Source organism: Mus musculus, chromosome 2 (genome assembly GCF_000001635.26).
Source record: "Mus musculus strain C57BL/6J chromosome 2, GRCm38.p6 C57BL/6J".
Lineage (NCBI taxonomy): Eukaryota > Metazoa > Chordata > Mammalia > Rodentia > Muridae > Mus > Mus musculus.
In genome coordinates this window covers 36,905,640-36,923,235 of record NC_000068.7, presented here as the reverse complement: position 1 = coordinate 36,923,235, position 17,596 = coordinate 36,905,640, and the positions used below count along the sequence as shown (strand labels likewise).

The 17,596-nt window shown below is 38.3% G+C and overlaps 1 protein-coding gene and 1 pseudogene across 1 annotated transcript; both read right to left on the bottom strand.

Moving 5' to 3' along the window:
* Positions 1 to 13,455: 13,455 nt before the first annotated feature.
* Gm13440 (predicted gene 13440) lies at positions 13,456 to 14,256 on the bottom strand (annotated as a pseudogene).
* Positions 15,335 to 16,288, bottom strand: Olfr354 (olfactory receptor 354). Its single transcript, NM_146939.1, has one exon. The coding sequence runs from the start codon at positions 16,286 to 16,288 to the stop codon at positions 15,335 to 15,337; it is 954 nt and encodes a 317-aa protein (NP_667150.1).
* Between the last annotated feature and the right edge of the window lie 1,308 nt (positions 16,289 to 17,596).

The following is a 17,596-nucleotide window of genomic DNA, read 5'->3' as shown; positions in this document are numbered from 1 at the left end:
AGGCCGAAGCAACACAGCTTCTGGGACAGGTCCTGTTTTAGGCCCTCATCTCCCAAGAGGCATGTACGAACACCAGATATCTGTGCACCTTCCCTGCAAGAGAAGAGCTTGCCTGCAGAGAGTGCTCTGAACACTTAAACTCAGAGGGGAGACCTACTCTCCCAGGTATGCTGATAGAGACTAACAGAATCACAAGAGGAACAATCTCTAACCAGAGACAACTATAACAACTAACTCCAGAGATTACCAGATGGCGAAAGGCAAAAGTAAGAATCTTACTAACAGAAACCAAGACCACTCACCATCATCAGAATGCAGCACACCCACCTCACTCAGTCCTGGGCACCCTAACACACCCGAAAAGATAGACCCGGATTTAAAAGTTTATCTCATGATGATGGTAGAGGACATCAAGAAAAACTTTAATAACCCACTTAAAGAAATAAAGGAGAACACTGCTAAAGAGTTCCAAGTCCTTAAAGAAAAACTGGAAAACACAAACAAACAGGTAGAAATCCAAAGAAAAACAGGAAAACACATCCAAACATGTGATGGAAATGAACAAAATCATACTAGACCTAAAAAGGGAATTAGACACAATAAAGAAAACCCAAAGTGAGGCAACACTGGAGATAGAAACCCTAGGAAAGAAATCTGGAACCATAGATGTGAGCATCAGAAACAGAATACAAGAGATGGAAGAGAGAATCTCAGGTGCAGAAGATTCCATAGAGAACATCGGCACAACAATCAAAGAAAATGCAAAATGCAAAAAGTTCCTATCTCAAAATATCCAGGAAATCCAGGACAAAATGAGAAGACCAAACCTACAGATAATAGGAGTAGATGAGAATGAAGATTTTCAACTTAAGGGGCCACAAACATCTTCAACAAAATTATAGAAGAAAACTTCGCAAGCCTAAAGAAAGAGATGCCCATGAACATACAAGAAGCCTACAGAACTCCAAATAGACTGGACCAGAAAAGAAATTCTTCCTGACACATAATAATCAGAACAACAAATGCACTAAATAAAGATATAATATTAAAAGCAATTACCGTAGATGGAGAAACCAAAGTATTCCACGACAAAAACAAATTCACACATTATCTTTCCACGAATACAGCCCTTCAAAGGATAATAACAGAAAAAAAACCAATAAAACTACGGAAACCACACCTTAGAAAAAGCAAGAAAGTAATCCTTCAACAAACCTAAAAGAAGACAGCGAGAAGAACAGAATGACAACTCTAACAACAAAAATAATAGGAAACAACAATTACTTTTCCCTAATATCTCTTAATATCAATGGACTCAATTCCCCAGTAAAAAAACATAGACTAACAGACTGGCTACACAAACGGGACCTAACATTTTGCTGCTTACAGGAAACCCATCTCAGGGAAAAGGACAGACACTACCTCAGAATGAAAGGCTGGAAAACAATTTCCCAAGCAAATGGTATGAAGAAACAAGCTGGAGTAGCCATTCTAATATCGAATAAAATCGACTTCCAATCCAAAGTTATCAAAAAAGACAAGGAGGGACCCTTCATACTTATCAAAGGTAAAATCTTCCAAGAGGAACTCTCAATTCTGAATATCTATGCTCCAAATGCAAGGACGGCCACATTCATTAAAGAGACTTTAGTAAAGCTCAAAGCACATATTGCACCTCACACAAGAGTAATGGGAGACTTCAACACACCACTTTCATCAATAGTCAGATCTTGGAAACAGAAACTAAACAGGAACACCGTGAAACTAACATAAGTTATGAAACAAATGGATTAAACAGATATCTACAGAACATTTTAACCTAAAACAAAAGGATATACTTTCTTCTCAGCACCTCATGGTACCTTCTCCAAAACTGACCATATAATTGGTCACAAAACAGGCCTCAACAGATACAAAAATATTGAAATTGTCCCATGCATCCTATCAGATCACCATGGACTATGGCTGATCTTCAATAACAACATAAATAATAGAAAGCCAACATTCACGTGGAAACTGAACAACACTCTTCTCAATGATACCTTGGTCAAGGAAGGAATAAAAAAAGAGATTAAAGACTTTTTAGAGTTTAATGAAAATGAAGCCACAACATACCCAAATTTATGGGACACAATGAAAGCATTTGTAAGAGGGAAACTAATAGCTTTTAGTGCATCCAAAAAGAAACTAGAGAGAGTACACACTAGCAGCTTGACAACACGCCTAAAAGGTCTAGAACAAAAAGAAGCAAATTCACCCAAGAGGAGTAGACAGAAGGAAATAATCAAACGCTGGGGCAAAATCAACAGAGGGGGAACAAGAATTATTCAAAGAATCAACCAAAGGAGGAGCTGGTTCTTTGAGAAAATCAACAAGATAGATAAACCCTTAGCCAGACTCAATAAAGGGCACAGGGAAAGCATCCTAATTAACAAAATCAGAAATGAGAAGGGAGACATAACAACAGATCCTGAATAAATCCAAAACACCATCAGATCCTTCTACAAAAGGCTATACTCAACAAAACTGGAAAACCTGGATGAAATGGACAAATTTCTAGAGATATACCAGGTACCAAAGTTAAATCAGGATCATGTTAATGATCTAAACAGTCCTACATCCCCTAAAGAAATAGAAGCAGTCATTAATAGTCTCCCAACCAAAAAAAAAAAAAAAAAAAAAACCCAGGACCAGTTGGGTTTAGTGCAGAGTTCTATCAGACCTTCAAAGAAGATCTAATTCCAGTTCTTCCCAAACTATTCCACAAAATAGAAGCAGAAGGTACTCTACCCAATTCATTCTATGAAGCCACAATTACTCTGATACCTAAACCACAGAAAAACCCAAGAAAGATAGAGAACTTCAGTCCAATTTCCCTTATGAATATCGATGCAAAAATACTCAATGAAATTCTCGCTAATCGAATCCAAGAACACATAAAAACAATCATCTTTCCTGTCCAAGTAGCTTTCATCCCAGGGATGCAGGGATGGTTTAATATATGGAAATCCATCAATGTAATCCACTGTATAAACAAACTCAAAGACAAAAACCACATGATCATCTCGTTAGGTGCTGAGAAAGCAGCTGAAAAAATTCAACACCCATTCATGATAAAAGTCTTGGAAAGATCAGGAATTCGAGGCCCATACCTAAACATGATAAAAGCAATCTACAGAAAAACAGTGGCCAACATCAAAGCAAATGGTGAGAAGGTGTAAGCAATCCCACTAAAATCAGGGACTAGACAAGGCTGCCCACTTTCTCCCTACCTATTCAACATAGTACTTGAAGTCCTAGCCAGAGGAATTCGACAGCAAATGGAGATCAAGGGGATACAAATTGGAAAGGAAGAAGTCAAAATATGACTTTTTGCAGATGATATGATTGTGTATATAAGTAACCCCAAAAGTTCCACCTGAGAACACCTAAACCTGATAAACAGCTTCAGTGAAGTAGCTGGATATATAAAATTAACTCAAACAAGTCAATGGCTTTTCTCTACATAAAGCATAAACAGGCCGAGAAAGAAATTGGGGAAACAACACCATTCACGATAGTCACAAATAATATAAAATACCTTGGCGTGACTCTAACTAAGGAAATGAAAGATCTGTATAATAGGAACTTTAAGCCTCTGAAGAAAGAAATTGAAGATCTCAGAAGATGGAAAGATCTACCATGCTCATGGATCGGCAGGATCACTATAGTAAAAATGGTTAAATTGCCAAAAGCAATCTACTGATTCAATGCTATCCCCATCAAAATTCCAATTCAATTCTTTAACGAATTAGAAAAGGCAATCTGCAAATTCATCTGGAATAACAAAAAACCTAGGATAGCAAAAAGTCTTCTCAGTGATAAAAGAACCTTTGGGGGAATCACCATGCCCGATCTAAAGCTGTACTACAGAGCAATTGTGATAATAACTGCATGGTACTGGTATAGCGACAGGCAAGTAGACCAATGGAATAGAATCAAAGACCCAGAAATGAACCCACACACCTATGGTCACTTGATCTTTGATAAGGGAACTAAAACCATCCAGCGGAAAATAGACAGCATTTTCAACAAATGGTGCTGGCACAACTGGCAGTTATCGTGTAGAAGAATGAGAATTGATCCATTCCTATCTCCTGTACTAAGGTCAAATCTAAATGGATCACGGAACTCCACATAAACCAGAGACAGTGAAACTTATAGAGGTAAAGTGGGGAAAAGCCTCGAAGATATGGGCACGGGGGAAAATTCTGAATAGAACAGCAATGGTTTGTGCTGTAAGATTGAGAATCACTAAATGGGACCTCATAAAATTGCAAAGCTTCTTTCTGTATGGTAAAAGACACCATCAATAAGACAAAAAGGCCACGGACAGATTGGGAAAGAATCTTTACCTATCCTAAATCAGATATGGGACTAATATCCAATATATATAAAGAACTCAAGAAGGTGGACTCCAGAAAATCAAATCACCCCATTATAAAATGGGGCTCAGAACTAAACAAAGAATTCTCACCTGAGGAATACCAAATGGCTGAGAAGCACCTGAAAAGATGTTCAGCATCCTTAATCATAAGGGAAATGCAAATCAAAGCAACCCTGAGATTCCACCTCACACCAGTCAGAATGGCTAAGATCAAAAACTCAGCTGACAGCAGATGCTGTAGAGGATGTGGAGAAAGAGGAACATTCCTCCATTGTTGTTCGGATTACAAGCTTGTACAACCACTCTGGAATTCAGTCTGGAGCTTCCTCAGAAAATTGGACATAGTACTACCAGAGGATTCAGCAATACCTCTCCTGAGCATATATCCAGAAGATGTTCCAAGTGGTAAGAAGGACTCATGCTCCACTATGTTCTTAGCAGCCTTATTTATAATAGCCAGAAGCTGGAAAGAAATCAGATGTTCCTCAACAGAGGAATGGATACAGAAAATGTGGTACATTTACACAATGGAGTACTACTCAACTATTAAAAAGAATGAATTTATGAAATTCCTAGGCAAATGGATGGACCTGGACGGAATCATCCTGAGTGAGGTAACCCAATCACAAAAGAACTCACTTGATATGTACTCACTGATAAGTGGATATTAGCCCAGAAACTTAAAATACCTAAGATAGAAGATGCAATCTGCAAAATACATGAAACTCAAGAAGAACAAAGACAAAATGTGGACACTTTGCCCCTTCTTGGAATTGAGAACAAAACACCCATGGAAGGACTTACAAAGTTTGGAGCTGAGACAAAAGGATGGACCATCTAGAGACTGCCATATCCGGGGATCCATCCCACAGTCAGCCTCCAAACACTGACACCATTGCATACACTAGAAAGATTTTGCTGAAAGGACCCAGATATAGCTGTCTCTTGTAAGGCTACACCAGGGCCTAGCAAATACAGAAGTGGATGCTCACAGTCATCTATAGAATGGAACACATTGCCCCCAATGGAGGAGTTAGAGAAAGTACTCAAGGAGCTAAAGGGGTCTGTAACTCTATAGGTGGAAGAACAATATGAACTAACCAGTACCCCCAGAGCTCGTGTCTCTAGCTGCATATGTAGCAGAAGATGGCCTAGTCGGCCATCATTGGGAAGAGAGGCCCATTGGTCGTGCAAACTTTATATGCCTCAGTACAGGGGAACACCAGGGCCAAGAAGTGTTAGTGGGTGGGTAGGGGAGTTGGGGGAGGGTATGGGGGACTTTTGGGGTAGCATTTGAAATGTAAATGAAGAAAATACCTAAGTAAAAAATAAAGTAATATAAACTTCATTCAAAAAAAAGAAAAGAAAAGAAAATGAAACTCTGACAAATTGAACTTCATCAAAAATTGTTTTAAGTGTTTTCTGTAGAGCATTTTGCTAAAAGGACAAAAAAGGGAACTACACAGTGTGGGAAAATATTTTTTTGTGTGCGTATGTGTATATATGTGTGTGTGTGTGTGTGTGTGTGTGTGTGTGTATACAACATATGTATATATATTGTATATACTGTGGGTGAACTCTTGATGTAAATAACATAGTCAAATCTTTAGAGAATGACAGTAAGTGGAAAAAGTCATCTCTCTAAATGTATGATTTCATTTATAGCACATTCTTGAAATTAGAAGTTTACATAAGTGTGTGTGGGGTATTTCAGTGACAAGGGTTGAAGAAAAGGGTTGAGGGTTAAAGCAGGAAAGAAATGGATGTGGATATTAAGTTGGCAATGTAAGAGAACTGAAAGGCTGCATGAATGATCTGTGTCTTGATTGTGTAAATGTTAGAAAAATAGTTGTGATAATTATTTTGGAAGGTTATCTTTGGAGTGAAACACCCTAATCACTAAATTAGATCTCTTTATAATTTTCTTATGATTGCACTTATATGCAAATATATGTAAATTTTTTATTAATTAGGCTTTCTGCCACCAGCATTTCATTTTTCTCTTCCTGACCTTATCCTTACTTGAACCTTGCCACTCTCAGTATCCTCCATGTCTAGTTTCATTTTACCTGATTTTTGTTTAGTGTTTCCTAAAGGCATACACCAGCAGTGGTCCATTTATAGTTTTCCATCTTTCACATATAGTACAGGTTTCACATACAGAATAAAAAATTCAAAGCTAGAATCTTCTCACTCAGCTATTTTTTCCAGTTCTTCCCATTTACTTGTAGATTTTAATTTTAATTTTTATAGCTGAGTAATAGTACATTGTGTATATGTATCAAAATTCCTTATCCATTCATTAGTTGATGGCTATTTTGGTTGACTGCACTTCTGAATTATTAATTGAGCTTCAATGAACTTGGATCTCTGTAGTATTTATATAAAATCTCTTTTTTATATGCCCAAGAATGACACAGCCAAATCAAAGGAAAATTATACTTTTAGGTTTTAGAGAAACATCCAGAGTGATTTCCTCAGTGGCTTCACTAGTCTACATTCAAACCAGCAGTGTATGAAGCCCTCCTTTTGTCACATGTATGCCAGCATTTACGGTCATACATATTCCTCATTTTGGTCTCTCTGATTGGAATGATATGGATGCATAAAATGACAAGTGGAAACTTATGATTCTCCAAGCCAAGAAAAATTCAGTTAGAGGGCACTGTAGAACACAGGTGACAGGAAAAAAAAAAGAAGGATGCTATACTTGGTATTGAAGGTTTAATTGGGAATAGGGAGCTTAAGAAGAGAAGAGAGTAGGAGGATTACAGAAAGCAAGAATGTGTGAAGAAACCTTATAAAAACTCCACTGGTTTATAAACCAATTAAAAGTACACACACACACACACACACATCTTAAGGAAAATGTGAATAAAAGTAACCCATATGAGTGGACAATGAAAACATTAGTTATTAAATGAAAATTTCAGGTATAAAATATCTTCCTATGAATTACTGATCAAGGAGTTTGGAGAGGCACAACAAAACAGCACAGGATTTTGTCATTATTCTCAGTAAACCACTGTAACTGGATTGCAAGCTTCTATTGTTAAAGACAATTCTCAGTTTAGTCGAAAGATAAAAATTCACCAGCCTCAACTGACAAGGAAACTCTCTTTTTCCTTGCTAGTTCACATTATGCCCAAAGGTGATATGCAAGCTGTAAGAGGAGAAAAAGCACCAATGGTCTTTTATAGCTCTGAATCCTCTATACAACAGTGACATGCTGGTAAGAGGTACTCACTGATACAATAGTGGCATGGTGATTATGGGGGAAACCAACAACTTTCTGATCGGGTATAAGGCCTGCTCCACAGAAAGGGTTTCATGAGTGGTACTGTAATCCTGGCCAAAAGCCTAAAGGTGGGGAGATCACAGGCCTTGGGTAGGGATTGGAGTTACTGTTTTGCTAAATGATCATAAGTTAAACTTCCTTATCAATATTTATGTTTATGCTTCTAGATTTGTGCTGCTTTCAATTTTAGTCATAGAAGTTTCTTGTAATCAGTAGTTTTGTAATAGACAAATGCATCTAATCAATGCAGATGTATAAGTGGTTAAAGTAGTGAATATAAATAACTCTGAGTGCTCATATATATTTGGGTCAACTTTATCAACCTCTCACTATTCAGGGAACTTCATGGACAAGGACACAGAAAAAATGTGAAGAGTCAGTGAATGAAAGAAAAGCAACAAAATATTGATCTCTTGACATGACAGAGCTGTTACATGTATCAACTTGCAGCATCCATGGTTAGTTGCACATGATCAAGCCAGTCAATATTCCAGTGCAGATGAAGGAGACCACAAGCCCCTTGGTCCCTAAAGGAGTTACGTTAGGTAGCTGGCAGAAGTTGAAGAAATAATTATTGTTCTTTGAGGTTATGAATACTGGTAAGCTGCTCATTCATTCCACAGTGGATGTCCAAGCAGTAAGTGAAACTGGCAATATTAATTGGACTATTGGATTTTCTAGTAACAAAAAGTGAAAAGGAAATGAACTTGGGAGTGATATGGGAACAGGCACTAGGAGAGATTGGTGAGCGGTAATGATGGGTGGATGTGCCAACATACATTGTATGAATTCATGGAATTTTCAAATCATAAAGAGTATCACATTTTTCATTAATGCTGTACTCCTATTTTCTCAATAAAATATCACTAATGGTTATAAAATGTACATTATTTTTTAATAGCTGAACAGTATTCCATTGTGTAGATATATCACATTTGGTTGAAGGATATCTAGGTTGCTTCTTTTTCTGGTTATTATGAATGAAGTTGCTATGAACATAGTTGAGCAAATGTCTTTGTGGAATGTTGGAGCATCTTTTGGGTATATGCCCAGGAGTTGTGCTATCTAGGTCTTTAGGTAGGAATATTCCCAGTTTTCTGAGAAACCACCAAATTTCCACAGTGGTTTTATAAGTTTGCTCTCCCAACAGCAGTGAAGAAGTGCTCCCCTTGCTTCACATCCTCTCCTGCACATGCTTTCTCTTGAGTTTTTGATCTTAGCTATTGTGACGGGTGTAAGATGGAACCTCAAAGTTGTTATGATTTGCATTACCCCGATGATTAATGACTTTGAACATTTCTTTACATGCTTGGATATTAGAGATTCCTCTGTTGAAAACTCTCTGTTTAGCTCTGTACCCCATTTTAAAATTTGGTTATTTGGGTTGTTGGTGTCTGACTTCTTGAGTTCTTTGTGAATTTTGGATACTAGCCTCTGTCAGATTCATGAAGATCCTTTCCTAATCCATAAGCTGCTGTTTTGTCCTATTGATAGCATCCTTTGCCTTACTAAAGCTTTGTAGTTCCATGAGGTCTTATTAATTGTTGATCTTAGAACCTGAGCCATTAGTGTTCTGTTCAGGAAATTGTCTCCTGTACCAATGTGGTCAAGATTATTTCCCAAGAGATTTAGTGTATCTGGTTTTATGTTGAGGCCCTTGACCCAAAACAAAGACATTATGAATTTTGCAGGCCAATGGCTGGAATGTGAGAATATCATTGTGAGTGAAATATCCTAGTGCCAAAAGGATATGCATTGTATGTTTTCACCTATAAACAGATATTAGCCATAAAATACATGCACCATGCTACACCCCACAGACCCAAAGGAGCTAAACAAGAAGGAAAGACCAAACAAGGAAGCTTGGATCTCACTTATAAGGGAGAATAAAATAGTAATAAGAGGAAGATGTAGGGGACGGGGGGGGGGTGGGAAGGCAAATGGGGGTTCAGGATGAGGTCTGGGGAAGGACAGGAGAGATAGCTAAATGGCCATGAAAATGAGTGGAAATCTGTAATTGATGGGGATGAGGAGGTGGGGGGGGCATATCCAGGATGAGACAAAGACCTGGAATAGGGGAGGTCCCCAAGAATCAATGTGGGTAACCTTAGCTGTGACTCACAACATTGGGGATATGGCACCTGAAAAGGCCACCTCCTCTAACCAGGTAGGAACTCCAGTGGAGCAATAGAGACAGCAACCTGCCCACAAAATGTTAAACTCAAAATTTAACCCAAAATTTATTCTGTCTACAAGAAATACAGGCATGAGGGATAGAGCAGAGTCTGGGGAATGGATAACTAATAACTGGCTCAACTTGAGAACTATTCCAAGGGTAAGTACCAGTCCCTGACACTATTAATGATACTTTGTTATGCTTGCAGACAGGAGAATATCCTTTAAGAGGCTCCACCAAGCAGCTGACTCAGGCAGATACAAATGTCCACAGCCAAACAATGGATGGAGCTTGGGGACTCTTATAGAAGAATAGGAGGAAGAATTGTGGGCCCAAAGTGGATAAGAACTCCACAGGAAGTCCAACAGAGTCAACTAACTGGGACCCTTGGGGCTCTCAGAATCTCAACCACCAACCAAAGAATATAAGATTCCCTGTTCATATGTAGCACATCTTCAGCTTGGTTTTCATGTGGGTCTCAAACAACTAGAGTGAGAGCTATTCCAAAAGCTGTAACCTGTATGTGAAATATGTTCTTCTAACTAAGCTGCCTTGTCTGGCCTCACTGAGAGAGGAAATGCCTAGCCTGGCAGAGACTTGAAATGACAGGGTTCAGGGACACCCAGGGAGTCTCCCACCTGCTCAGAGAAGAAGAGAGAGGTGGGGTGAGGGAAAACTTGTGGGAGGGGGTAACTGGGAGGGGGCAGTGAGTAGGATGTTTGGTGAATAAGTAAAAAAATTAAATTAAAAATGTGTGCACTAAGGGGAAAACTTAAATGGAGAGAGAAAGGAACAAATGAAAAGAAAAAGGAAAATAAAGGTCAAGCATGCCATGTGGGGAGAAAGACATGAAAAGGATAAAATCAATGGTTAGTACACCACGAATACAAAAGTCTTTAAAATTATACTAGAGAGACATGCTTATAAAATACAGATTTGCTGAACTGAATCCAGATAATTGGACTAGTTTTCTGAATGAGGATAAATAAAATATTGGAATGAAATACTTTACAAATACTCTTGAGAGAAGTGTAATAATTAAATAATGAGTGATCATAAATACTGTGGAAAGTGTGAAATCAAAACCCAAGTCCAGATTTTGATGTTACTCTAGCCAGGAAGGTAGTTTTTAAATCTTGAAAATTGAGCCTTTGGTTTCTTAAGTAAAAACTCCAACTCCATCCGGATGAGTTAGAAAGAAGCACCTTTTGATTTTAAGCATACAAATGGATGGACCTGGAGGGCATCATCCTGAGTGAGGCAACCCAATCACAAAAGAATTCACATGATGTGTACTCACTGATAAGTGGATATTAGCCCAGAAACTTAGAATACCCAAGATATAAGATACAATTTGCTAAACACATGAAACTCAAGAAGAACAAAGACCAAAGCTTGGACACTTTGCCCCTTCTTAGAATTGGGAAAAAAACACCCATGGAAGGAGTTACAGAGACAAAGTTTGGAGCTGAGACGAAAGGATGGACCATCTAGAGATTGCCATATCCGGGGATCCATCCCATAATCAGCTTCCAAACGCTGACACCATTGCATACACTAGCAAGATTTTGCTGAAAGGACCCAGATATAGCTGTCTCTTGTGAGATATGCCGGGGCCTAACAAACACAGAAGTGAATGCTCACATTCAGCTATTGGATGGATCACAGGGATCCCAATGGAGGAGCTAGAGAAAGTAACCAAGGAGCTAAAGGGATCTGCAACCCTATAGGTGGAACAACAATATGAACTAACTAACTAACTAACTAACTAACTAACTAACTAACCCCACAGAGCTCATGTCTCTAGCTGCATATGTATCAGAAGATGGCCTAGTAGGCCATCAATGGAAAGAGAGGCCCATTGGTCATGCAAACTTTATATGCCTCAGTACAGGGGAACACCAGGGTCAAGAAGTGGGAGTGGGTGGGTGGGGGAGTGGGTGAGGGAGCATGTGGGGGACTTTTGGGATAGCATTGGAAATGTAAATGAAATAGGTACCTAAAAAAAGAAAAAAAAAAGAAAAATGTAAGTTCACTACAACAAGCTTTTACCTAAGAAGACTGGAGAAAAGAGAAAATCAAATCTAGTGGAAGAGAGTAGCAGTAGTTAGAGCAGACATCTATTAGACTGGAAAAAAACATCATAAGAGGTTCAATGACACCGAGAGCTTATGCATAGCAAAGGTCAGCAAACCCACATTGTTTGAAGGGAATGTTTTGTTATGCAAGACAGGCTGCTTTTAAACTCAGGATCCTGCAGCTTCTATGGGATGGAATTTTAGTTATGCACCACTACAACTCAACCCAAAAATCAATAAAAACAGTGTTTAGTAGAAGAGATAAACATAGAGAAGACAGATGAAGAAGAGAAGCAAGAAGAGAAAGGCCTAAGGGAAGGGTAGACAGAAACACAGAAACTGAAATCAGAAGTGATTAAGTGGGCTTCAGTACAGAACAAGGAATAATGAAACATGACAAAGGAATATTAAAGAAAACCCCATGCCCACAAATTTGCTAGCTTAAATGAACTAGACAAATTTCTTGCAGTCACAATCTGCTTAAACCCACACAAGAAGGAATTAACAAAATCAATAGATCCATACCTATTATTCAAATTAACAATTAATCATTTTCCCAAACAGGAGGCACCAGACCTCAACAATTTCACTGATATATACCAGTTCTCTATAATCTCTTCTAATAAATAGAAGCAGAGGGTGTGTGAAGTTACCATCACAACAATACAAATTACTTGAAAAAGATGGTATAAGGTAGGAAAACTGTTAACCAATATCTCTCATTAAATTTTGTGCAAAATCCTCCATAAAATAGTGAAAAAATTAAATACAAGACCGAAACAGAATTATACATCATGACAAAGTGGTATTCTGTCTCAGCTATCAAAGCTACTTAAAATTAGAAGAACAATTATTGTAAATTATCACATCAGCAAGGTAAAGAAGAAAAAGTCACACAATATATATAAAAAGTATTAGATACAATTCAACTCTCATTTATATGTCATCAATAAAAACTCAACAAATTGGAAACAGAGAGTAACTGCCTACACTGAATAAACAATATCTCTGTCAACCTTAAGAAAACATCATGTTTAATGGCCAGCAACTAGCTGCATTCCCATTAATACTAAAAACAGGCATAAAGGGTTTTTTGTTTTGTTTTGTTTTGTTTGTTTTGTTTTGTTTGTTTTGTTTTGTTTGTTTTGTTTTGTTTTTACCACTATTGTTCAACACCATTCTGGAAATTTTAGCTAATGGAATATGAGAGAAGGAATGTAAAACATGTACAGATTGGGAAGGAAAACACAAACTGTCTTTGTTTGCAGGTAACATGATAGTGCAGAAAACTTAAGAAACTGCTAAAGAAACCCTCATGGAACCAGTAAGAGATCACACCAAGATTTATAAAAGGCAAGATACAGAAGTTAAGTTGTTTTTTTGGTTTTTTTGTTTTTTTTTTAACTAGGCAAAGAATTTCATTAACCCTTTCCAAACTTTATTCCCAGGCTTCTTCTGCTTAACATTCTGCAAAGAATGAATTAGGTATAAACAAAAACTGAAAAAAAAAAAAAAAAGCTGCAGTATCCAGGGGGGTTGGGCTTAAAAATATTAGAGATCTAGATTTTATCAAATCTATAAACAAAAGAATTTAAGAGGCAGTCATGGTGTAAAACAGCAGCTCTTGAAACTTCTGCAAGTGTAACCTTTTCAGAAATTGCCTCCATTCAGTGTGCTGCATTCTTAGAAGCCTCATCAAAATTCTCCCCATATCTGGAACTTCATCTTCATCTGCATCTCCAGAAACAAGTGGTGCTTTCCATCCACAGATTGTTTGGGCAGAGTATCAGCCAGTCTCCTTAAACTAGTCAGATTGTCTGCACCGAGCTGGTTTAGGATGCTGGGAAGCATTTCTGTCAGCTGCTTCGTCTCAGCGTGGCCTGCAATGGTGAAGGCGTTTGATGCCAGAGATGCCTGAACTTTAGGGTCATTAAAATGGGTCACTGTTCTCTGGTTTGTAAACATATTTACCTCTTCAATACCAGAGACATTGTTTACCCCTAACTTCTTTAAGGAGAACTGCATTTTTTTTATGGTCTGCTGTGGCTGTTCTGTGAAATACAAGAGGTTACTTTTCTTTCTACAAGAGGTTACTTCCCCACCAAGGTGCACTTGTGCCTGTAGTTTGACAGTTTTTTTCTGGTTCATGATCATTTCTTTCATCTTGTCAGAGTGGAAATGGGGCCATGCAGGGGACTAGGGTTAATGGTCAGGGGTTCTCGGGCAAACCAGCTGAGATAAGGCACATATATGCAGGGACACAGATGGAAGCTAGAGGCTCTTTTACTATGTTTTGACATTGTCTTTCCGTGTATCTCAGGCTAGCTTTGAACTCAAGATGTAGCTCATGCTGATTCTCCCTCCTCAGATTCCTGAGTGCTAGGAAAACAAGCAAGTACTACCTTACCCAAATCATTAATTTCTTTCTTATATACCAGTTATTTTCATAAATACCAAATGTTTTTCAAAATTAAAAACATATTTGAATTTACACTATCCCTAACCCAAAATGATACATGTGCACATGTAACAAAATATATAAAAGCCCTTTATGAAAGTTTCACAATTGATAAATAAAATGCAAACATTGTTAACCTTTGTGACTTTTTATGATCTTAACTTCCACCAAACTGATTCTAGTATAATTATGGTTCTCAAAACTTTTAACACACTTGATTTTCTTCTAATATTAAGAAATATGTAATATAAAATTCCATAGATGAATCATGTATTTCTAAATACATGATTGGCACATTGTAGGTACTTAAAGATGTAGTTTTGTTTGAGAATATCCATTACAATTAGAAAAGGTAAAGAAATGAACAAAAGGACATGCCATAACATTTACATTACTTTGAAATTTGTCTCTTATGGTCATAGCTCAATAATATGCGTGTTCTTTTGAGACCTTCCTTTTTATTGTAAGCACAGTGTGACAAAACAGAAGTCATAGGCCCTAGACTCAAATCTACTTAAGTTTTGGCAAAACTTATTTACTTCCTAGGATATAGCTTCACACTTCTCTTTCAAAAGATTTGATGTTTTTGAACAATGAGTGACAGTGTGGATGGCCAGCAAATGGTGGTATCCTTGTCCCTTTGTCTCATTGCATGGCTGCCTCAATGGCTCCAGGATGGACAACATGAAACTCAGTTAATCCTGGTTGATAAGATAAGGACCAAGGATGATATTCTGTTGTCAACAATGGAAGTCAGCCTTAGGTCAAGAAGGATGGAGGTATAAGATCTCATTTCACATCACAACCTGGAGGAGGTAAATGCCCATTTTGTTTTGTTTTAACTTAGAATCACTGGAGAATCACAGTTTGATAACATCACTAGGATTAAGCATTAGAATTACAATAAGAAAACTGTTTTTCCACCACCAAAAAGTTTACCCATAGCTTCTTTCATGTCTCTGTTCCTCAAGCTGTAGATGAATGGGTTCAGCATGGGAATTACAATCATGTAGAGAACAGCAGCCCTACTTTCCCTCTCTGTAGAGTGAGTTGATGGGGGAAGTAAATACACACCCATCAGAGATCCATAGAAGAGAAGAACAACTGTAAGATGGGAGCCACAGGTAGAAAAGGCTTTCCATCGCCCTCCAGAAGAAGGGATACCCAACACAGCCCAGGAAATGCAGACATAGGAGAAGACAATCAACATAAGAGGAACAGCTAGAAACACCAAGCCCATGGTAATGATCATCAGCTCATTAATGTGGGTGTCAGAACAGGCAAGTTTCAGCAGAGCACTGGGATCACAGTAGAAATGGGGGATGGCTGTGTGAGCACAGAAAGCCACACGGGTCAGCAGCAGTGTGTGCATAAGGGCAGGACAGTTGGTCAGCACCCAGCATGTACACAGCATTAATGCACAAAGTTGGGGACTCATGGCTGTGCTGTAATGGAGTGGCTGGCAGATGGCTACATAGCGGTCATATGCCATCACAGCCAGAAGGCAGTTGTCGAGGCCGCCAAACATCAGGAGAAAATACAACTGAGTAAGACACCCAGAATAGGAGATGGTTTGACTCTGGGTATAAATGTTGGCAAGCATTTTGGGTACTGATGCAGAAGTGAAACAGGCATCAGTTAAGGAGAGATTTGCTAAGAAGAAGTACATAGGAGTATGTAGGTGTGCATCAGAACTGATGACAAAGATGATGAGTAGGTTCCCCACCATAGTGACCAGGTACATGCCCAGGAAGATGCCAAATAGAAGAGGCTGCTCCCCTGGCTGTTCAGAGAGTCCCAGAAGAAGGAAGTCTGAAGCAACAGATTGGTTCACTCTACTTATTTTTCCCATGCTGTGTAGTTCTTGTTGTTGTGTAGTTCTTGTTGCAAATAAAAATTCTGTATGTGCCTAAATTTAACCATTAGATCAGCTCATATATATGAATTTGTATTGCCAGAACTATGTGGAATTGAAAGGGAAAATTTTGTGATCCTTGCCCAGGAACATGCCTGAGTATCACTGGAAATAAAATACTCATGAAGATATTTTATAGAACAGTTAAAATAATAAGCAAATGCAAATGTTCCTTTCTGTGATGCAACAGGGTCTACACAAAAGAGATCAATTGAATTATAGAAGTTAGCACAGGTTATTTGAAGGATGTAGGAATTAAGCACGACATTGTTGGGAATATTTGAAAAGTACTTTAGGTTGGTGCTTTAGAAAGGATGTGAAAATCATCATTTCTCTTACATCTTCTCCCAATGCATGCACACATACCTAAATATATGCATATATATCTCTGTATGTTAAGCTTTCTGTATGGACACTGAAAATGACTTTGGAGGAAAAAATGAACAACTTCCTAATCCTAAGGACTTAGCCTCATCCCTTCAAACAGTCCTGAAATTTCCCCTAACTGGGAACACTAGACACGTGGGCTGAAGGCAGCTATAAATACCACCATCTCAGCCACTGTTAGTGTGTCTTCAAAAAGGCTCTCCTTTATCTGTTTTCTTTCCCTCATTTTTCCAAATCCCTGTGGCAACTGGGGCTTGGAATTTAAGACACTCTTTACTGCTGTGGCTTTACTTATTCTCCCTTTTACTTGGTTTTCAACATAGGGGAGGAAAACAAAGGTTTTCAGTTCTTTGCTCTCATTTCTGCAAATATATTTGTCTACCATCCTTGGATTCAGAGTAGGCTGGTATTACATGGACTTTGTAAGGACCGTGTCCTTAGAAGATTCACCATCACTTAGTTCTCTGTTTGCTCTGTGGTTTTACAGAGAAACTTCTAATCTTAAGACGAGACTCAGACTTCATACCTCTAAAATGGCTACCTGTTTTGGGGGCAAGGTGTGTGTGTGTGTGTGTGTGTGCATCCAAGCATGAATGAAGGCAAAGATGATCCTTTCCGGTCCTCACCTGTCACAGTGTTCGTCAAACTCAAGCATCTTCAAAGTCTCAAATTTTCTCCTCTAGCTGGGAACATTTCAGTGAAGACCAGACAGAGATCTTTTCTGACTTGGTCAGTAAAGCAGACATCCACTGAGTCTAGTGCTCTTTGAAAACACTTAGGGTACATGACTCAATTTCTGCTTTCTTGGACCAAAAAATGACAGGGATTTCTTAGAACTAAAAAGGCTCCTGTAAGATC